This window comes from Pongo abelii, chromosome 8, assembly GCF_028885655.2.
Source record: "Pongo abelii isolate AG06213 chromosome 8, NHGRI_mPonAbe1-v2.0_pri, whole genome shotgun sequence".
Classification (NCBI taxonomy): domain Eukaryota; kingdom Metazoa; phylum Chordata; class Mammalia; order Primates; family Hominidae; genus Pongo; species Pongo abelii.
In genome coordinates, this window is record NC_071993.2 from 33,777,030 (window position 1) to 33,800,111 (window position 23,082).

General features: G+C 41.9%; 1 protein-coding gene across 4 annotated transcripts in view; it reads right to left on the bottom strand.

Annotated features, from left to right (window-relative positions):
* Window positions 1–8,779: 8,779 nt before the first annotated feature.
* NRP1 (neuropilin 1) overlaps window positions 8,780–23,082 on the bottom strand; it is a 159,137-nt gene continuing 144,834 nt past the window's right edge. For 2 of the 4 annotated variants that reach the window (XM_063727044.1, XM_063727043.1), the window contains exons 14-17: window positions 17,516–17,790; window positions 16,925–17,021; window positions 13,982–14,032; window positions 9,055–11,648 (exon numbers count right to left, since the gene is read on the bottom strand). In XM_063727044.1, the coding sequence (XP_063583114.1) occupies window positions 11,359–11,648; window positions 13,982–14,032; window positions 16,925–17,021; window positions 17,516–17,790 (713 nt within the window). In that variant the 3' untranslated portion in view covers window positions 9,055–11,358. 4 annotated transcript variants of the gene reach the window in all.

The following is a 23,082-nucleotide window of genomic DNA, read 5'->3' on the forward strand; positions in this document are numbered from 1 at the left end:
TGGTGCCAAGATGCTTTTTAAATAATCTTATTTACTCTTAAATAACTCCGCCTGGACTTTCTCTTTGCTCTGATTGGGAGTGGGTAATTCTTGACTCTCATCCCACCATATCTGACTTATTGTGTGAGAAAACAAGAAAGGAAGGAGAGGAGATCATCGTGGTTGGTGCTCAGTCTTTGTTAGACTATCTGGGCTCAGTTTTCTCTTCTAAAATTTTATTAAATGTCCCAAATTTGATATCTAATCAGTTCTTAGATGTGATACTGGTTTAGCGACAAAGGACAAAACAATGATTTAAGTGACAGAGAAGTTTATATTTCTCCTCTGTAACTGAACATAAAACAGCCCAGGTTGGCAGCACAGACGTGGTACCAGGCAGTTCTGTGGTGTCAGGAATCTCAAATTCCTCTATCTGGTTGTCTGTTAAACTTTCTATACATTACAATGATGCTCAGCTCCTACTGACACATCCACAGTTATTCAGTGCAGAAGGAAAAAGGGGAAGGAAACGGTATGATCTCACTTTTTAGAGACAGGAATGGGAGTTCAAGCATCATTTCTCCCACATGATTGGTTAAAACATAATCACACGGCCACATAGCACCTAGGGGGTTGGGAAATGCTGTCTTTGTTCTAGGCAGCCATTTGTGCAGGTGAAAGTTTAGGACGTGTATATATATATATATATATATATATAGTTTGTTTGTTTGTTTGTAGAGACAAGGTCTCACCCTGTCGCCCAGGCTGGAGTGCAGTGGTGTGATCATAGCTCCTTGCAGCCTTGAACTCCTCGCCCAACCTTGAGCTCTCACCTTGGCTTCCCAAAGTGCTGGGATTTACAGGCATAAGCCACTGTGCCTGGCCATGGGATGCAATTTTTAAAGGAAGAAATCAGAGAACCAGACGGCTCTGCATCACCATGTTACCCTTCACCTAATGGTGGGGTGTAGCTCATTCTCAGGGTGAGGAAACCCCTGGGCTTCAGAGGGCTTCCCTAATTCAGAGAGAGCTTTATGGTGTCCGCCTCTTCCCAGGTCCCACCAGTTTTTCCCAGTAGTCTTCCAGCTCTCCTCAGTCAGGAAAGGAAAAGAATGAGGGCATCGTTTCAGTCAGAGTAACTCAAGATTTGGTGCTGACTGTCAATGAGGACTCTGGATTTTTTTGACCCAGTTGTATACGTCCCTCAGAGGGACAGAATCAGGTGAGAAGCCAGGCCGTGTGGCACTTCCCTGCCTGCTCAAGAGTTTTCTGTTTCTTGGATTTTAGGCTTGAAAGTGCATTGAAACTGATTGTAGCCATTACCTGTTTCAATTGCTTTAGGTGATAATTTTTGCTGGGTTTTGCTATTTTAGTCTCATTTTCACAGTTAGTAGAGGAAAATTTTGTGATGCAGGGCTTTTTTTCCCCCAATTTCTGTTTTTCAATATTTTCTCTTTTACCATTTATAACCTGTCCTTAAGCATTCTCTATCTCCCTGTTTAATTTTCCTTACTATTATTATTATTATTGAGATGGAGTCTCGCTCTGTCTCAGCTCACTGCAAACTCAGCCTCCCAGGTTCAAGCGATTCTTCTGCCTCAGCCTCCCGAGTAGCTGGGAGCAGAGGTGCACACCACCACATCTGGCTATTTTTTTTTTTTTTGTATTTTTAATAAAGACAGGGTCTCACCATGTTGCCTAGGCTGGTCTCTAACACCTAGACTCAAGCAATCCGCCCACCCGGGCCTCCCAAAGTGCTGGGATTACAGGCATAAGCCGCTGCACCCAGATCTGTCTGCTTAATTTTCTTCCTTGCATGATAGGATATAGTTTTAGTTCACTATTTGAGCTATTAACTCAAAAGTTTCATAGTCTGTCTTACTCATTTTCTGCCTGTATTTTTTCGTTTCCATTCTGCTATTGTACTTATTTATTTTTTAAGCTTCATTACACTTTTATTATGTTTAAAGTATTGTTTTTATATATAAAATAAAATCTAGGGGGTAGGGAAAGTAGTAGTTTATGCTTAATCTCTCTTTGAATGAGAGGCAGGCTCAGAGCTAGGTGTTTGGAGACCTTTCAGTAATCCTCAAATAATGCCACTCAGGAAGCTGTCTGCCTCCCTAACTGATCCTGCAGGTGGCCGGGTTGTGTTTCTAAAATCTATCCTTAATTCTGGCATCTCACAGAGCTAACCTTTTATGCCATGTTCAACACAATATCCAAAAGGTTGGTCTTCGCCTAGTTGCTGGGAGAGGAGCTGCGATGAAGCCATGAGTGATTTTGCACTCAATAAGTTTTGTGTGATGAGGATGGGTAGAGATAAGAAAAGAAGAAATTTAGGCAGGAGGACTGCTTGTCTCTGTAGAAGAGATAAGTAGTGGAGGAGGTGTCATCCTGGTATAGAGTAATTCCAGAACGAGCAGGGTGTGAAAGAAATTTCTTTTAAGAAAACAGACAAACAAACAAAACCCAAAAACATGGAGACTGTAATCCTCCAAGTTCTTGCTGAAAAAGAAGGAGCTCCAGGTAGGTTAAACCTGCACCCAACTTTAAAAGTCTCCTGATGTCTCATTTCTTTCTTTCTTTTTTTTTTCCCTTAAGACAGCATTTTGCTCTGTCACCTGGTTGGAGTGCTGTAGCGTAATCATGGCTTATGCAGCCTTGAACTCCTGGGCTCAAGTGATCCTCCCACCTCAGTCTTCCAATTAGCTAAGACTACAGGTACACTCTACCACACCTGGCTAACTTAAAAAAAAATTTTGTAGAGTGGCGTCTTGCTATATTACCTAGGCTGGTTTCAAACCATGGTTCCAGTATTCAACAAATACTGATTTAAGATCTCTCATGCACCAGGTACTGTTTATTCCATGTGTTGTAGATACTGCACTAAACTAAATGGATGACAATCAGTGCACTTATGGAATCTGTATTTTAATAGTGTAGATAATAAAATAAGTCAGTAAAGTATATATTGTACTAACAGGTGATAAATTCTAGGGAAAGAAATAAAATAGGTAGTGGAGACAGGAAGTCTTGTGGATGGGAATATTCACAAATATTGTGGATATTGGGCTCCAGATATTGTTTGACTTCCTTCCTTAGGTTTTGGCCCGAATATAAACACAAATCCTTCCCCTCTCATTTGGAAAGCAGAGATGCATGGTGACTTTAAAATCACTGCATATTACTGAAGTTACTGAATACTAAATGACTAAATAGGAAGGGAAACTCAAGTGGAAATACACGAGCACACATGAGAAATGTAAATATTGGCTCCCAGGACTCAGAGCCTGTCTCATTTCACATGGTGCCTCCTAAGAGCCTTTTTCTTTGAACCCAAAGGGCTTAAATAATTCTAAAGGCTCTTAGTGCAGATTCCTCACTTCCTGTCTCCTGACCTGCTTCCACATGGAGGATGCCCCTCACAGTCCCACACTCAGGAGGCTCATCTTTGACATGAGCCATCTCATCTCATTTGACATCTTGTTTGACTGCTCCATCTAAATTATGGTTGGTTTCCAGTCGGAGAAGAACCTCACTTCCCTATGTGACAAGCGTAGTGAATTATCTCATCTACCCTTCTACGGCAGAAGTGTGGCTTTGCCCTTGAAAGTTGTGGCAGAGGCTGGGCGCAGTGGGTCATACCTGCAATCCCAGCACTTTGGGAGGCCAAGGAGGGGGGATTGCTTAAGCCCAGGAGTTTGAGACAAAGCTGGGCAACATAGCAAGACCCTGTCTCATTAAAAAAAAAAGGAAGCTGTGGCAGAGATGCCAACAGCTTACTGAATATATAAGTGCTCCCCCTCTTTTCTCAGAGCCCTTGAAATGTGGTAGGGTCTGTGTCAACTCCAGGCTAAAGCATCTGAGACAGTAAGTATCTTTCTGGTTCTCTCTTGCACAGAGACTAGAAGTCACATGTTCTGGTTAGTATGGCAGCAAGAGGTAACCAGCCTGGATCCTTGAATCGCTGCGTGGAACAGAGCGGCCCTGCAGAGCCACCAGACCCATAGTAGAATTTGTGTGAGCAACAAATACACCTTTATAGATTAATCCACTAATATTTGGGGAGTTTATTTCTTACCTTATAGCCTAACCTAACCTGACTAATACCAGGCCTAATAGTAGAGTGAGATTGTAGCTTAACACACTGTAAAGCATTTCTGTAGCAACTGACATGCAGTGACAAGACTATGTCTTTACACTGAGGAAGCAGCGTAGGGTAGCTATTGTGGGCGGCAAGCCACCCAGGCGCCAAAGCAAGAGACCGAGGACATGAGCTGTTCCAGTATAATAAAATATAAAACAAGAATAGTTATACCAGATATAGATCTTAGACATGATTATATATGAATATCATCAATCATTAGATTGTAGCAATTACTCTTTATTCCAATATTATAATAATCCTTGCTCTATAATCATAACCTAGGAAAAACCAGGCCACACAGAGACAGGAGCTGAGGGGACACAGTGAGAAGGGACCAGAAGACAAGAGTGCGAGCTTTCTGTTATGCCCACACAGGCCACCAGAAGGGCTCCTTGGTCTAGCGGTGACGCCAGCGTCTGGGAAGATGCCCGTTGCCAGGCGGACCGTGGTCTAGTGGTAGCGAAGTGTTAAAGAACAACACCCGCTACTTAGCAGACCGGGAAAGGGAGGTTCCCTTTCCCAGCGGGAGTTTAGAGAAGACTCTGCTCCTCCACCTCTTGTGGAGGGCCTGACATTAGTCAGGCTTGCCTGCAGTTATCCAGAGGCCTAACCGTCTCCCTGTGATGCTGTGCTTCAGTGGTCATGCTCCTAGTCCGCCTTCATGTTCCATCCTGTACACCTGGCTTTGACTTCTAGATAGCAGTAGTCAATTAGTGAAAGTACTAAAAGTCTCTGATATGCAGAAATAATGGCATAAGCTGTCTTTCTCTCTGTCTCCTCTCTCTCTCTGCCTCGGCTGCCAGGCAGGGAAAGGCCCCCTGTCCAGTGGACACAAGATCCACGTGACCTTACCTATCATTGGAGATGACTCACACTCTTTACCCTGCGCCTTTTGCTTTGTATCCAATAAATAACAGCGCAGCCAGACATTCGGGGCCACTACCGGTCTCTGCGCATTGGTGGTAGTGGTCCCCCGGGCCCAGCTGTCTTTTCTTTTATCTCTTTGTCTTGTGTCTTTATTTCTACACTCTCTTGTCGCCGCATACAGGGAGAGACCCATCGACCCTGTGGGGCTAGTCCCTACAAGTTATTAGGATTGTAAGCTTCGTGTTAGACAGACCTGTGTTTAAATCTTGCAAATGCACCTTACCAACTAGCTGTGTGACATTAGTTACTTTTCTTAGCCTCTCTGAACCTATTTTTATATCCCCAAATCACAAGGTAGCTTGAAGGATTAATTGAGGTATCTAGCAAAGTCTGGTACAAAGCAAACCTGTAGGAAATTGTAGTGGTTATGATATTAAGGAGTTAAGAAACTTATGCATAGTGGATTTGACAATGAGCTTCCTGAGTAGTTGGAACACAAATGTCTACTGTAGTGACTCTGCGTGTTAGGGTACAAAGGAGAGGTCACACTGTTGCCGCTGCATGGACCTCTCCAGCCACCTACACTTTCTAATGTGTTGGCAAAATTAAATAGAAGGGATACTTTGTTATTTGCATAACAGAAAGAGTATTTCTTCTTACAAGTAAGGAAAATTTGGGTGACTTAAATATAAATAAAATTAAAAGTTGACCCAAGATAAATCATGTTTAAGACTCTAAAAATAAGTTTCTTATAGTTGGAGGGCTTGAATTCCAGCAGAATTGCAAAAGATCAGAGCATAATAATTGAGTCTGCTTTGAATATATCATGTATCCAAAGTCAAGGAGCAATTTAATCAACATTGAAAAATTTCAGAAGTTGGACAAAATTAGAGCAATGATAATCCTGATAGGTGATGGAATGGTTTCCTGGCAGGATGACATCAAGATCATGAGCACTGCCAGCATCATCTATCTGAAAAAATGATAACGAGGCCTTAAGAAAAGGGTGTGGAATTGGCTCATGTCAGAAATGATGGGGCAGAGATGCCCAGATCACTGAAAGGAGCATTATGAGGAACAGAGAACTTCCCTCCATCCGGGTGAGTCATTGTCTTGTCCAAGCTGCACAAAGGCAAGACTCAGAAGCCGCTTCCAGGACAGCGAGTGCATTTCCAGCCCAACATTCTGCCAGAGCAAGCGACTTTCCAAGTCCATTTACAGGGCAGTGATAAAATTAGATTATTGGCTATGAATATTATACACTTGTGAACGCCTGCATCATTACAGGACAATTCCATTTAGATGTGGAGATGAGACAATTTTTCTGCATAGAAAAACCCTCTCTTGGGAGCCACTACTGACAACAAAGCTCTATTATCTGATACTTTCTTTAATAAGAAAGATTAAATAGAGTTCCATCTAGTTTTACCATTCAGGAATTTAATATCTTTGGAAGGTATTAAGCTGTGTGTGCTATGTAAGGCAACGTCTTTTGAATAGAAGGAATTGGGTATTCACATATTGGTGTGCATTCCCCTTTATCCACTGACTGCACTGTGATAAGGAAAAGAGCACTTGCTATGCTTCTGCCACATTTTGAAGTTTTTAATCCAGCAAATTACCACATCAGCAGCCTCTCTTCTTTATCAGAAAAGCCCACTTTTAGGCCCCTCACAAGTAATCAGGCAGAATGACCACAAAGCACACTTCTGGGTTAAGTGAGATTTTAAATTTACCATTGTTATTCCAGGCTGCATTGTATTTAGACGCTTCTGAAAAGTGCTTTGTGTTCAGACACCACCATCTGAAGCAATGGAAACTTTCACACACCTGGCTCAGGTGGCGGCAGACCACGTAGGGACTTCTTAAACCCGAATGTGATGAGAGGTGGTCTGGGGATCTTATTAAAATGACTCAGCAGGTCTGTGGCACAGCCCGAGACTCTGCATTTCTAACAGGCTTCCAGTGATGCTGCTGCTATTGCTGCCTCTTGGGACACATTTTGGACAGCCTGGCCCCACGTGAACCTCTCCCAAGTTAATGCAGAACTATGGAATGGTGGGAGGAATGGAGGAGAGATGAGACCAGATACATCCTGGACTCATCACTCAACCTCTCTGAACTTTGGATTCCTCATTTATAAAGTTGAATGAATAATTACAAAACTTACCTTACTTACCTTTCACAGAGCTGCTATGAAAACAGCTAGTGTTTCAACAAATAGCAGTGTGATGCCATCACCATAGACAATCCCCATACTCTTTCTCTCCTAAAATGATAGGATCAGCTCCTAGGACCTTTCTTGCATGCGTGTGGTAATGTGATGTTCTCCTCTGAATCATCTTTCAATGTTTCTTTGGAACATTGTGGGGGAAAAAGTCAGTTCTCATCGTCGTCTTCCATGCTTCTTGGTGCTAAGTTCTGCTCAATGTGACAGTCCCTTCATCTAAGTTTCTCAATCCCCAAGTTGAAATTCTGCTTAAGATCCCTTAGTGGATACAGTTTAGGGAAATAGAGCTAATTCTTGGCAACACTGTTTTTTAATGCAACACAAACTGTTATAATTACCATTGGGAAGAAGAAACATTATGGAATGCCAATTTGATTTGCATAAAAATGCCGTGCAATTCAGCCCAAGTGGCAATTAATAAGTTATCAGGGAAGAAAGGGGACACAACAATAAGTCATTTTTATGTTTTAAGTTAAATGTTTCAGTCCTGAATCCGGGAAGTATTATACATCGATTTAGCTTGTTAAACTTAGTACGAAAAGCCCAGCTTAGTCTCTAACTAGGGAAAACAGTAAACAGCATTCATGTCGAAGTTCTTCTCAAACAATGAAACAGAGATAGTATTAGTGCATGGATGGCCCTTAGCATTTTTCAGAAAGTATGTGTGGATTAATTCTAATAGACTCCTTGGAAGTCATCATATTTTTCTGGAAACATCCATGAATTTAGGTGGAATGTAGCTTTAGTAAAGTGATTCTCTATCTCTGACTCTTTTCTGTGAGTAGAGAGACCTAAAAACCCATGCATTAGGGAAAATTTTCTATTCTTGGTTAATCTTGGAAAATGCAAAAAGGTGTAAGTGTCCAGAGAAAAGCAGGAAGTGGAGGAAATATTGATTGATGGAGCCTGGCTGTCCAAAGCAGCCCACTCCTCAGGGAGTTCCTGTGCTTCCAGGAATAAGTTTTCCTACAGTCAGAGGACGGTAGTAGAGAAAGACTTATTGGTCTGTGAGTAACAGAAATTAAGCTAGGCCAGTTTTGTTGTAAAAAGGGCCCCTTTGACTTGACACTTCTGTTGTCTTTGTTGTTGTTGTTATTTTTCCTATTATTCTGGTCCCAGATGGAATAAAACTTTCCTAAGAATTACCAAACAGCCAGTTGTAATGTCATACCCAACTTTTCCCATTACCTAAATGTAGCATGGGTGCATGAATAAATACTGCCCGGTTCATTACTATTTTCTGCAAGAACAAAACTTACCAAGTTATGAGTGAATATGATAAAAGAAACTTTACCAAATGAAATATAGAACATTTGACACATGATTTAGGATCATTTCCATTCCTAAGGTCAAATTCTGTATTCCTTATCAAGACAGGGTCCAATCTGAGTTGAGATTCTACTTTCAGAAAATGTCTTCTTAATCTTCTCTCCTTCTCAGGATATTTTAAAAAAGAGAACTTTTAAAAATCTTGAAAGTTATTGGATGGTGGCATGTCACCAACTTCTTTAACTAGAACAGTGCTAATATAATAAAAGCCATCAGGTGTGGGATATTTTATGAAAATGTTTAATTCAACTGTTTCTTTGGAATGTAGTAGTCATAGTTTGGAATTTAAGTTACAGTTCAGTTCTATGTGGTTTTTATGCTACTCAGTGTCTGAGAATACAAATGTCATTTAAAGTTAAGGCTTCGCTGTTCATTTTGAAACAACAATTTACAAGTGTCATATTGTCATAGAAAATAATAATTTCTGTAAAAAAAATCTGCACAAAATCTTTTGATGGTACAAAACATGAAGCAATAATATACCAGTAAAATGAAAACATTTTACTACAGAAAGTTTTATAGAGTTCCATAAAGAAAAAATATGTTATTTTACACCTTTAAAAATTACAAAACAATCTAAAACAATATAAACTGAACATTTTGTAACACTGCCTTTACAAATTAATAACTTTATAAACATATAATTTTTAAATATATTTATCAGTGCAAGATACTTTAAATTTTAAAGTTGCAGTATCATTTTTCCTTGGCTGAGGACAACTTTAAGTCTGTTGCCTTTAAAAACAAAAAACAAGTGTTTCTTAGTGCTTTCCTTCTGGTGGGATTATATCAACTAAATGAATGCCTCTGGGGACAAAAACCTATTCTTCTTTCCTGGTGATCAATACTTTCCTGGAAACAAAAGGCATTCTCAATCCAATTTAACTAAGATGAATGGACTGTCTCATCTATGATGCAAATGTGACTCCCAACAAATGTCTTTGAGTGAGACGTCTAGCAATGTGGGAAGGAAGATCTAAAAAATCTCATGTCCAACATGGCATGATAAAAATTCACCAAAAACAACCAAAGCTTCTTTGGGTTAATTCATAGGCTGCCTGGTAAGATATTTGCTTCCCTGTGCTGTGAGAGGCTTAGATGTTGCCAGCCCTAAGGCAGACTTATTCTTTGTGAGCCGCTGGAAGTTTCTAGAAGCATTCATATAAGTCTATTTTTTCAAGGTTGCTGTTACGAATTTTTAAAACATTTGTTTTGACTTTATGTGTTTTTCCCCCTCTTATCTTAAAATACTTGACCCCCAGGCATCAGGATTTATAGTTTCAGTCTTAAATTAACTGTTCTTCCTTCCACTTCCCTTGTGTGACTCAGTAGCAAAACAAGAAGGTTCTGTGGGGTCATTTTTGCATATTTGGATAGAAAAATCTCATGCTTTTGGATTTGGAAGATTTTATCCAGTTCTTCCTTTGGGTCTCACTTGAAAGCCAATTTGTATTATCTCTTTCCTCAACTTATCACTATTTCTACTAAATGCCAACATTTCTATCGAAGGTCATTTTGAACAGAATAGATAAGGAAAAAAGATACTGTCACTTTAACCAGTTAACAAGAAAACCAAAGTTAGACTTTGGAGGGCAAAGTTAGGAATTTCCCTTATTTATTTATTTTTAAACATAAAGTCTAGTAAAATCATTTGCCATTCCCAGCAGGTTAAAGCTGCAAGTTTCTTTTCTGGACAATGGCAAATCCTCCAATTCTAAGAGAGAAAAAAGACAGAGAGATAGGAGAGAGAAAGAGAAAAGAGTTTACATTTGAAAATACATTCCATATGAAAGAACAATAAGAGAGAATATTGCAGCTTTATACAAAAGGGTCAAGAAACATGAAATTGAACTACAGAAAAAGCAGAACAATTAAGCCACATTGCCAAATCTTCAGAGCCCTTGCCTGCCCGGAGGGGCTGATGTCTCACATGAAAATAAACTTTCTTCTTAGTCAGTGGGCCACCAGGGTTTGATTAAAGAGTAGGGCTTTCACCAGCAAGAAACAGAGTGGGTCGTTAATGTAACACAATGAACCAGTACAAACAAAAAGGCACTTGAGAGGACATAGACTAGCCAGTGCCAAGGATTTGTGTTTTTGTTGTTGCGGTTGTCAGCAGTATACCCAGTGGCCAGGCGCATTCAGGGATGGCACCGTTTTCTGTATGGAGTTCACAAGCACGAGGTTTAGTACAACACTGGAAAAACAGCAAGAAAATCGGACAGTATTGCTTCGTAAACAGAGCTGACACACTATACTGGTACTGGGGCTACAGTACTTTAAAAAGAAAACAGCCTAATCCTTCTTTGCCTATGCACGACGCGGGCAATTATACACAAGTACAACTTCAGGAGTCCACTGAAATGCGGTGATTCTAGTATATTCTGGGCACTGGGTTTCAGGTAGCATGTCCATCCAAAGGGCCACACGGAATATGCTTGGTGCCAGCATCTTGGATTTCGCACAGTTTCCAAAAAGAATCCATAAAGGGGAGAGGAGAGAGAGAGAGAGGGGCAGGAGGGATCGAAATGAATGCTTATGTCAATCATACTTGGTCTCAACACCAGCATCTGATTATTCAAATGAAACCAACAGGAAAAAAGCTGACTGCACATGAGTCCGATGGTGAACACAGCTCCTTGTCCACGTCTGTCGGCCATACTCATTGAAGCTCCTGAGAAAAGCCTGGCTCAGTGGTCATCAACACACTTCCCAGCCTGTATAGTGAAAGATCAACAGCTCCCCAGCTCACTCCCGTCATTCCACTTCCATCCTCTGACTGTCTTTTTATCTCTGTCTGCCTTCATGCCTCCGAATAAGTACTCTGTGTATTCAGTTTGTCTTTTTTCAACTTCACACCATCCACAAGTTCAAAGTTATAGTTCTCCAGGGCAGACAAGTTTCTTTCTGACATCCCATTATGCCAACAGGCACAGTACAGCACGACCCCACAGACAGCCCCTAGGAGGACCCCCAGGGCGCTCATGGCTATGATGGTGATGAGGATGGGGTCTAAGGTCTTCAACACATTGCCTGGCTTCCTGGAGATGTTCTTGTCACCTTCTCCTTCACCTGCATATCCTGGCGTGCTCCCTATGGAAAAAAACAATATTGTCTCCGTGAGCACCGCCAACAGACCAGATGAAAGCAGACAGAAAAATAGAAAGGAACGAAACAGGAGCAAATCACACACCCCAGTTTTGCCTGTCATATCTGACTCATTGTTGGGAACAGAAGTGTGGGAGGTGGTAGTGGGGAGTGGGCGCTGGGGCTTCTGACAGACTGCTTAACATGTGGAAACAACCCATTCTGGATAAACTGGGAGGTTCCATGCTCATCTAATTCAGATTTCACGCAGCCCCATCTGTCCTAGATTGTAATCTGTGTTTACAGTCCTTGGCTAGATAGGTGATCATTAAGTTTTGCAAAATGCTTAGTCACACATTAGTCTAGCAAGGGGATTTTACCATTCCCAGTGCATGTACCTAATCCCAAAACAGGCATGAGAAAAACCTTCATGGCTGCCCTTCTACGTGGTGCTGTTTCCAGGATCTGGCATGGTTTATGCATGTGTTTGTTCTCCCATATGGAAAATCTTCAAGTCAAACAAATTTTGCCCAAAGTCCACAGTAGTTTCAGTAAAGAAGGAGTGATTTTTTAGAACAAGAGAATGCTTGCTGCTGACATGTAAACAGAGTGTGGCTCAAATCAAGAAACCATGTCTGTCATGCCGAATAGAAGACATTTACTAATAATCAGCATCTTTGCAGCCCTGGTAGTTTAACTGGAGACAGTTGCACTGCTCTGCAGCTCAGTCACTGGGGACTTGTTTTCTTTAGAGTGGAACAGGAGAAATTGTTAACATGGGAGCTTTGAGCCTAATTACCTGGTACTAGAAACGGGATGAAAACGTTAATGCACAATATGCCTGGGGTTTACTTAATGGTGTTCTGATCAACAAAGATTCCAATCAAAGAAAACTAAAAATATGAGATGCAAGTCCCTAACCAAGAGAAAACAAGCCTTGGGGCATATTAATATTTTCTCCCTTGATGAAATATTTTTTTGAAACAACCTCTAATAAAGTTTACATCTCTGTGTGGACTTGGTAATGTGTTCATATTACTAACAGCATGGTGCAATATTTATTTGTCTCTATGAAGTCCACGACTGGCCATAGAGTAGGATCCCATTTCTAATGGCAACAGATGCTGACGTGCATTGATGATCAGGGTGCAGCACCACCCACAGCAGCTGTGAGTGATGCTGCAGCAAGTGTCCAACAGCCCACAATGCTGGCTGGGAGGTGTGGAAACTTCTGGGAATAGACTAATACCAGGCAAGGCCTAACTCTGATCAAAGGTCTTGCATTTGATCACAAAGCAGCGTTCAGCAAAAACACACATTTATAGTTCATTAGGCTAAAGTGTGAGGCTATCACCTAATTAGCTATGCTACTTAAGTTTCAGTCTCACTCTCTGTAAAATGGGGATAAGTACAACCCCTAGAGCTGCTGTGAGGATTAAATAAGATAAGGTATGTAGGACGGGTGCAGTGGCTCACGCCTGTAATCCCAGCACTTTGGGAGGCTGAGGGCAGGGAATCGCTTAAGCTAGGGAATTCAAGACCAGCCTGGGCAACAGGTAAAACTCCTGTTTTGTAAGATGGTGAAACTCCATCTTACAAAAGACAAAAAAATAAGTTGGGTGTGGTGGTGTGGGCCTGTAGTCTGCTTGGAAGGTTGAGGCAGGAAAATCGCTTGAACCTGGCAGGTGGTGGCTGCAGTGAGCTGAGATCACGCCACTGCACTCCAAGCCTGGGTGACAGAGACAGACTCTGTCTCAAAAAAAAAAAGAAAAGAAAAGAAGAAGATCAGGTATGTAAAGTGCTCAGAACATACTAACTCTTCAATAAATCCTTCTTATCATCACCATCGTCATCACAAAACCAAGGTTCCAGTAGAGGAAGATGGGAAAAGATGAATCAAACACAATGGATTATCTATCCTAGCTGGATATCAACAAACACAAGAATTTGGGTTGGTTTCAAATAACTGTGTATGGAAATAGTCTTCACTAATTTTCTGTCTTTGTAGTGATAAACTGAGTGTGTTTGAGCTGATTATCCTTTATGTTCCACCTCTAGACTGGGCAGGGAAGGGCCAGGGTGAGCACACTTCCCAGGCTCAACCAGGTGTACAAGCAGGACCCATCACTGAGGCTCCCCAAGTCTTATGGGCAGCTTGGAAGTGGGTACTCTGTGAGCACAATCCAATCCACAGCACCAACCCAGGGCCATGGGCATAGACGTTTTTTATTTGAACTTTTTGACATACCAGTGTATTAGAGTTCCACAAAGTTTCTTCATAAACACAATGAAAGCCATAGTAAAAAAATTTTTTAAATTGGTCAGCAAGACAAATTTACCTGTTTCATCAATTTTTATTTCTGGGTTCTTTTTATCCAGGTCTGCTGGTTCTGAAAAGTCAAACAAAATTGAAAGAGATATTTGAACTACCAACAAAATATAATGCACCAAACTACACAAACCTTTAGGTACATGTGCGCGCGCACACACACACACACACACACGTCTCTACTGGGCTCCTTTTGGATTTTTTGGTTCAATCAGAAATCACCAAATAGATCAATAAAGAGGCAATGTTAAATGACCAGGAAATTGGTGATGTGACGTCACAACACTGCCTTTAAGGTGCCATATCTAAATCCAGGTAGCACTGCTGCTAGCAGAGTCTGTTGTTTTAGGAGACGAGGGTGGGCTGAGTGTGCTGGCTTGTGCCTATAATTCCAGCACTTTGAGAGGCCAAGGCAGGAGAACCACATTAGGCTAGGAGTTTAGGACCAGCCTGGGCAACATAGTAAGACCCCATCTCTAAAAAATAAAAAAATTAGCTTTCCAGCTGCTTAGGAGGCTGAGGTGGAAGGAGAGTTTGTGCCCAGGAGACGGAGTTTACAGTGAGCCATGATGGTGCCACTGCACTCCACCCTGGGTGACGGACGGGAGACCCTGTCTCAAAAAAGCAACAACAACAACAACAACAAATTAAAAAAAAAAAAGAAGAAAAGGGGGAAGAGACATGGTTTTGGCATCTGAAATGTGGGAAAAAATCTGGTGAATATAGGTTCTACTGAAGTAGATTTGTACATATGGTGACCATCAAATAGTCTGCAGATAACTGCATCCTAAATTTGGTGTGGGTTAGTTAGTTTGGCTTCTTGAATAGTATGCCAACTCTTTGAGGCAAGAGACTCTGTCCTGTATATTACAAAAACACACAAATACATAAAATAGCTATCGAAGAAGTAGAGTTCCAGTATCCCTATGGTGCTAAGTACAGAGCAGGAATTTTCGAGTGCTTTGTCCACTGCTGTATTCCAGCATTTACAACAGTGTCTAGCACATCATAGGTGCTTTAATAGATATTTGTTCTATGTATGAATGAATGAAAGATTAATAAATAGTTGATAATCTCATAGCATCCACACCCATATGTTCAAGGATGCATATTTGATGAATCATTGTACAATTGTCTTACACATATTTTTATTGGTAGCAACATAAACTAATAAACAAAGTGGTTTAATGGAGCTGTAGTTGTGACTTTCTCACTACAATGTCTGGCAGCAACTACAGCTAAATGGACAAATCATAAGAAAAGAAAAAGTCCCATAGAATTGTCTCAGCTATGTCTTTTCTTTTCTCCCTCCCTCCCTCCCTCCCTCCCTTCCTTTCCTTTTTCTTTTTTTTTTTGAAACGGGGTCTTGCTCTGTCACCTAGGCTGGAGTGCAATGGTACGACCTTGGCTCACTGCAACTTCCGCCTCCTGGGTTCAAGCAATTCTCCTGCCTCAGCCTCCCAAGTAGCTGGGATTACTACAGCTGCGTGCCACCACGCCCAGCTAATTTTTGTATTTTTTAGTAGAGATGGGGTTTTGCCATATTGGCCAGGCTGGTCCTAAACTCCTGATCTCAAATGATCCTCCTGCCTCGGCCTCCCAAAGTGCTGGGATGACAGACGTGAGCCACTGCACCCGGCTCAGCCATGTACTTTCACTGGAGCATCCGCATGCTGCTTTGCATAAGGTATGTGGTCAGTTAGAACTTGTTGAACTAAATTGAATTTCGTTAGAACTTGTTGAACTGAATTTAATTTCATTTCTTTGTTTTAGTCTGTGGAGTTTGTTCTCACATCCCAAAACATCACCATCATCACTCTCACTTTGGAACGGAGAAGTGAAGAAATCACAGACACTGTGTTACTACATGAAATACATATTTTTACAGCAGTGTAGATATGGATGTGGGTAATTTGTAAAGGAGTTGCAACTAAACTATTAAGCCTTATCATTCTTGTGAAGATTTGCTAAGTAGTGTGGCACTAAGCAGATTCCCTTTAATAGTATGAAGAAGCAAGCCTTTATTCATTGCTCCTTTCTTTTTGCCCAATTTCTTCAATGGATCCTACCAAATTATTGCCACTTTAGGGATTACATATATTCAAAATATTATATAATAAAAGCTTTGTAAGTTGCTGAAACGACCAAAACCCCCATTACAGCCAACAGACCTCCTTTGTCTTAAATTTGCCCAATAGGCTTATCCCATTTTGTTATAATTAACATCCTATTATATAATGATGTATAACAAAAGTTTCAATGTAGCAAATGGAGCTGAAGACTAATTACTGTGCTATTACACTGCCATTAGTAATGCTATTTGTAATTATATATCAAGAACTAGGGAATATGAATTGGTTTTCTATGTCTTACATCCACCTAGTACAAGACTCATAAAGACTAACTCTGAAATACTAGGCCAAGTCTCTGAATCTCATTGAAGTCCTTTAAGTCATTTCAGATATTTCAAAAGTCAGAAACATCTACTTGTGATAAAGCAAAGAATTATGGCTTCTATGGCTCATTAACAATGTATTCTTAATTAAACTTATTCTGATCAAAGTTTTCAGAGGCCTGCTGTTTTGTTTATACACCCAGATATTTGGAATTATCCAGATGTCTGACTTTCCGCTGTTCATCAAAATGTTTTGGTATGGCATCTATAGCTTGTAAGCTGGGTCTTCTTAGCTATCATCTTTGGATTCTGCATTATTTGAGGAGTTTTGTAGGTATCAAGCAGCCATTATGAAGGACCTAGGGTAGGTGACGGGGCAGACACAGGTAAATTGGGCTGATTTTATGCCCTGTTGCACCAGAATACACATTTCCTATGATGTGCCGAGAGGCCACACCGAAATTCTAGGCAGAAATGAGCAAAACAAAGACCATCATGTTGGCAAGAGTCTTGCCCTGGGCAAGTACTCCATTGGTTTCTACAGCAGCTCATACTTACTTGCACAATCTTCTTGTGAAATGTGGTTATTAATGCTAATGTCATCCACAGCAATCCCACCAAGGTTTCCTTTTCCGATTTCGCCCTCGAAAACCACCTAACAAAATAAGATCGTTTTCATGGTATTGAAATGCTCATCTCACATGGCAGTGTTTACAAATGCTTGTTCAGCTCCAGCTATGGCATATAAATTAAATTCATCAGATTCAGTGTAAAGCACACACTTCACTCATCAATCCACATTAGCTGCCTGGTGATGGCATGCACCTTCTCCTCACACTCTCTTTTTATAATACAAACTTTAAAACAGGAGAAAGCAGCAAACAAAAGGAATGATACATTGTGAAAGCCCAGAAACAGATGACACGAAAGCCCTTTGTGTTCTTTCTCAGCAAATTGGTTCTATTACTGCAATCTAGGAGACTGTGAAATCTGCTATGAAGGTGGTTATCATTGCAGCAATATCTCAGGGTTGGGAAACACTGGAAATAATCTCAGAATAATTCCCACGTCTCATTTGCACAACCTCCAACATATCATCTCAGCATTTCTGCAGCCACTGCCCTCCCCAGCCTTGGGAAGAGGTCATACCTGATAAAGTTTCAGAGACTTGTGGAGCAAGACACGCCCTTCCTTCCAGTGGTCACCTTGGTGTCCAATGGCCATCCAGACCAGCTGATCGTACTCCTCTGGTTTCTGGTAGCGCAGTTTGACCCTGAGTGTGCCGACGTGGGACCCAGACATGTGATACCAGAAGGTCATGCAGTGGGCGGAGTTCTGGGAATAAACCACAGGGCTCACCAGGCGAGCCACTTTGCCCTTCTGATTTTCGTCAGCTTGGGAATAGATGAAGTTGCCATCTCCTGCTGTGACAAAGAACTGTGTTAGAGAGAGTGGCCAGGATTACCACACTTTTATCTCTCTTCTTTCAAGTCTCACTAATCAAAAGCTTCCTGCGCTGAGCACCAAGAACCCAAATACGTAGTGGAAAGGGAGAAGTGTCCATACTTGGGGACCTCGTGGGCACCTAAGGCCCTGCTCTCAGCTCTTGCAAAATGGACATTTGATTAGGGGAAGGCTGAGTGGCACTAATTAGGATACTACTTATAATGGAATGCATTTTCATATGGACACAGGCTATGGCTCAAGCTGGCATTTGCACCACCACAAGCAAACTGAAAGCAAAGTCTGTGCATAGACTGGACTGAAAACTCCTGGCTCTTCTTAGAGAAACCTTATTTATTTATTTATGTTAGACACTCTAGTTGCTCAGGTTGGGATGCAGTGGTGTGATCATAGCTCATTGCAGCCTCAAACTCCTTGGTTCAAGTGATCATCCAGCCTCAGCATTCTGAGTAGCTATGACCACGGGCCCATGCCACCATGCTCAGCTAGTTCTTAAAAAGATTAATTTTTTTTTTAAGTAGTGATAGAATCTTGCTATGTTGCCCAGGCTAGTATCAAACTCCTGGCCTCAAGCAATCCTCTCATCTTGGCCTCCCAAAATGCTGGGATTACAGGCATGATCCACCACGCTAGGCCTAAGAAACCCTGTTTTTATGCAACTTTAAGATCGCACTGCAGCATCCATGTGAACACATACATTAAATGAAATTTTTGAGATGTATTTTTATTTATCATTTGAGCAGCAGGACTTCTGATTAATGAAATTTCTGTCACTGTGACTGCTTGATAATCATAAACCTATAGTTTTTCCTAATAATGTAGTAATCTTTTTTTTTAAACTTTTCAAGTTCAGATTATTTTTCCCATAATTTGTTTTCATGGTTTTTGAATTCCTTAAACACACCTGAGAGCTTGAATCTCTACTGTGAGCCCTGCTTCTATTTGATGTGGGCTTCTGGCTCAAGGAGAGGCAAGGTTGTCTTGTTGAGGTTCATTAGAACGTGCCATTTTGGCAACGTAGACACTTGCTGAACTGCGAGGACTTTCTCTTGGCTTCGCTTTTAATGACCCCCACTGGGAACATTTCCTCCTGCCACCACCTGGTCTAAACACACAGCTCATGTTTCACTGTTGGCTCTGCAAATAGAAATCATCTTCTCTAACGCCTCACCTGATTAAGTGCGAATCTGCGGCTCGGGCCTCCGTGGGCAGCAGGAGGTCGTGTTTGTTGCCCAAGAGGCTTGTGTGTTTGCAAGGTGCTTTCTCACTGTGCACACGTGGGCACATACTCCTCTCTGCTCGCCTGTGTCAACAGTGTTCAGGTGGATGTGGATGTGTTCACGGGCAGCTTCCTTTCCTTACCTGGCTGCTTATGTGAGAGCCCACCCTTCTTCAAACCAATGGGTGGAATCATAAAGGAAGGGTGTTCACAAGTGGCAACTCTAGCAGTAGGTTTGATACTGCAGGATGAATGTCCCTCTCGCTCTCTGACCTTGCAGGTATCCTCTGTGACTGAGCTGATCCGTTCACACTTAGGATTTGTTTTGCCCACTAATTTATCAAGATTTGATTACTTGTCTGTGGGATGGTGCCATTTCACTGTGACGAGTCCACCACGATGGGAAAAAAATACACCCATAGTGCCTCTGTCCCCTCAATCTTATGGAAAAAAGACTGAAATTGGCAATGCTGCTGTCATGTCTTAATCCCACTTATTGAGCTCATTGCTCAAAGTTTATTGAGGCTAGTCAGAGAATGAGTGTTAGAAAGAAGGAGAGAAGTGGACGTAGGTAGAGGGATGCTCTCCCATTGGACATCCTCACTCAACTGCACCATAATCACTTCCCACCCACAACCAGACAGTGAGTTCCTCAAGCACAGAGACCCCCTCATTTACACCTGTATTTCCAGTGCCCAACACAGCATCTGCCATGTAACAGGGCTTCTCAAATGATGCCTGTTCAGTGCACTAGGAGAGATGCCAGATTTCAAGAATCCCCTGCCTGAGGAAGTTCTTATGGTCCCTGCCTTCTCACACTGTGGTCTTTAAATATGCTCGTGTGGCCGCGTGCGGTGGTTCATGCCTGTAATCACAGCACTCTGGGAAGCCGAGGTGGCTGGATCACCTGAGGTCAGGAGTTCGAGACCACCCTGGCCAACATGACAAAACCATGTCTCTACCAAAAATACAAAAATTAGCTGGGTGTGGTGGTGGGCATCTGTAGTAGCTCCTACGTAGCTGTAGTCCTAAGTAGCTGAGACTACAGCTACTTAGGAGGCTGAGACAGGAGAATCGCTTGAACCTGGGAGGTGGAGGATGCAGTGAGCCAAGATCACACCACTGCACTCCAACCTAGGCAACAGAGACCCTGTCTTAAATAAATAAATAAATAAATATATATATATATATATATATATAAATTAAAAGTGCTCGTGTTGCTCCTCTGCTTAGAATTCTTCAGAGGCTGCTCACTGCCTGCAGCCTATCCACACTTCTTCACAAAGAGGGAGCGCTGACAGCCCCTCCAATGGACCTTTTATCCACCCCCATCCTGTTTTCCTCCTGGTCACTGCATCACCAACTTAAGGTATAGTATAAAGAACCAGCAGCGTCCTGCCAAACACACACACACACACACACACTCACAATAAACACCCGATCCACAAACTTCTGCTCTACTCAGTGAAAATGGAAGGAATCCAATTTCATCAATTTCCTTGTCAATCTCATTAGGCAAGGAGGTAGCTCCCAAAGTCATGTATACTCTGCTTCTATCTAACTGCTTCCCATACAAAAACCTGTGCAAAGCACACCAAACACGAGCCAGTAAAATAAGCCTAGCTCAGCCAGTGTCTGGGAAAGGGCTGCTTTCCCTGACCCCTCTTCCATCATCTTTTACATGGTCTATTGTCACTGGCCTCTGCCATTGGAAGCCCTCACTGAACTGCACTGCGGTTGCTTCCCAACCATGATCAGACTGTGAGTTCCTCAAGCGCAGGGACCTCTTCCTTTACACGTGTATTTCCAGTGCCCAAGTCAGCATCTGCCCTGGAACAGAGCTTCTCAAATACCACTTGCTCAGTGAACCAGGGAGAGATGCCAGACTTCAGGAATCCTCTGAAAGGAGGTACCTGGTTCCATTCTTAGAGGTCAAATGCAGAAAACCAAGCAAATGGGATGCCTTTCGATATATTCAAAATTAAGCAGCAGGTTATTTTACCTAGCTACTGTTCATTTTCTTTTTAAACAACCCGATGTCTGGCTTGCAAAGTTTCACCAAATAATATTATAAAAAAAGCACCATCTACTCTCTAATGTCAGTCTATGAGCGGGAGCTTCGTGGAGGGCTCTTTTCATCTAGATCTTTTTCCCGTTAACAAGTAGTTCCTGCCTTTCAGATGTCGGGCTCACCCATCTCTCTTACACAAATGATTGTGTTTCTAGAGCTGCAGGGGCTCTTTCTAGTCGGAGCTGACCTGGCACAACTGCCAAGTAAATCTGGGTGGCTGAGAGAACAAAAGAGTCAAACCCTTCTGAAGGAATTGCACTTCTCAGCTGTTAATCTAAGACAAGCTCTCCATCTCTGATACTCTAACACATAAAGCACTGATATTTTCCCTTTCAAGGGTTTTATCACAGTTCTGGGTCAGGAACTCTGTCTTCATTTTCTCAATTAGCACTTTACTTCTGCAAGCCTTTTAGCTTTTGTCTCTGGCTAACATAGCTTTTAACCTCCTTTGAATGTCAGATCCTACTGAGCCATTTTGCTTCACTTTGCATCAATTTTTCCACCATTACCGCCTTCATTTTGGCTAATTGCATTTAGTTAATTTGATGCCATTTGTATGTACAGTGCCATTTACAGTCAAAGTATTTTAAGTTTTCTAAAACTGCCTGTCTTAAGATTCAATTGAAAGTGTCTCAGATTTGAAGGAGTCCAATTTTATCCAATTTCCTTGTCATTCTCATTAGGCTAGGAGGTAGCCGTGGTGGAAGGAGGCCTATTCAACCTATTTAATGGTTATATTCACTGGGAGAAAAGTGAACCACAAAATTGGAAACGCATGAAGTACCCTTGGCCCAGCCATCAGTCCACTGACTCACTCACCCAAAGAGCCAAGATGGGGAGAACTTAATGAGATTTCCTAGCATCAGCAAATGCCCCCCTGGGGTACCTTTTGGGAAGCCACTACTTGAGCAAGCAGTGCTCTGTAAGTATTTCCGAGTGGGTGCAGAAGTTCATGGATTGGGCATTTGTTGTGTGTATACGTGTGTGTGTATGTGTGTGTGTGCGCGTGTGTGTTGGGCCAGACATGGCTGGTTATTTCTTTATTTTTAATTTTTATTTTTTTCTCTTTAGAGACAGGTTCTAATTCTGTCACCCAGGCTGGAGTGCAATGCTGTGATCATAGGTCACTGCAGCCTCGAACTCCTAGGCTCAAAGGATCCTAAAACAGACTCTGAGTAGCTGGGACTACAAGTGTGCGCCCTTATGCCTGGCTGATTTTAAGAAATTTTTTATTTTGTAGTGTCAGTGTCTTGCTATGTTGCCCAGGCTGGTCTCTAACTCTCTAACTCAACTGATTCTCCTGTTCTGTCCTCCCAAAGTGCTGGGATTACAGGTGTGAGCCACCACGTCCAGCCTGTTGGTCCTTTATACTGTACCTCAAGTTGGGCAGTGAAATGACTAAGTGGGTAGCAGGAAGGGGGCAGATAATAGAGTTCACTGGAGAAGCTGCCAGCTTTTTCTGTCCCCAAACCCATTCCTCCCCCACCAATTAATCTTAGGAAGAAAGTAAGGCAGGAGGTGGTGGGAGGGTTGTGAGCTAGGGCATGGTGAGGTTTCTACCTGCTCAAAGGAAATACACTACACTTTAAATCTTTCCCCATGAATAAGAATCCCACACCATCCTGCCTCACCTCCCCTTCAAGGGTCTGGAGAGAGCAAGCATTGTGAATTGTTTCTTTAGTTGTAAAATAAACGAGGGGACATAATATATGCTTGGACTTGTTTGAAAATAATTCAGAGTCAGGGATGACAGACATAAATTAAGTTTCCTATGATCTGATAATTGTTGAAGCAGGGTTGTGCACATAGAGAATTCATTCTACTATTTCTTTTCCATTTGCGAATATGTTTGAAATTGCCCAAAATAAGAAGTTCAGAAAAAGTATAAGATGAGGCCAGTCGCGGTGCCTCACACCTATAATCCCAGCACTTTGGGAAGCTGAGGCGGGTGGATCACAAGGT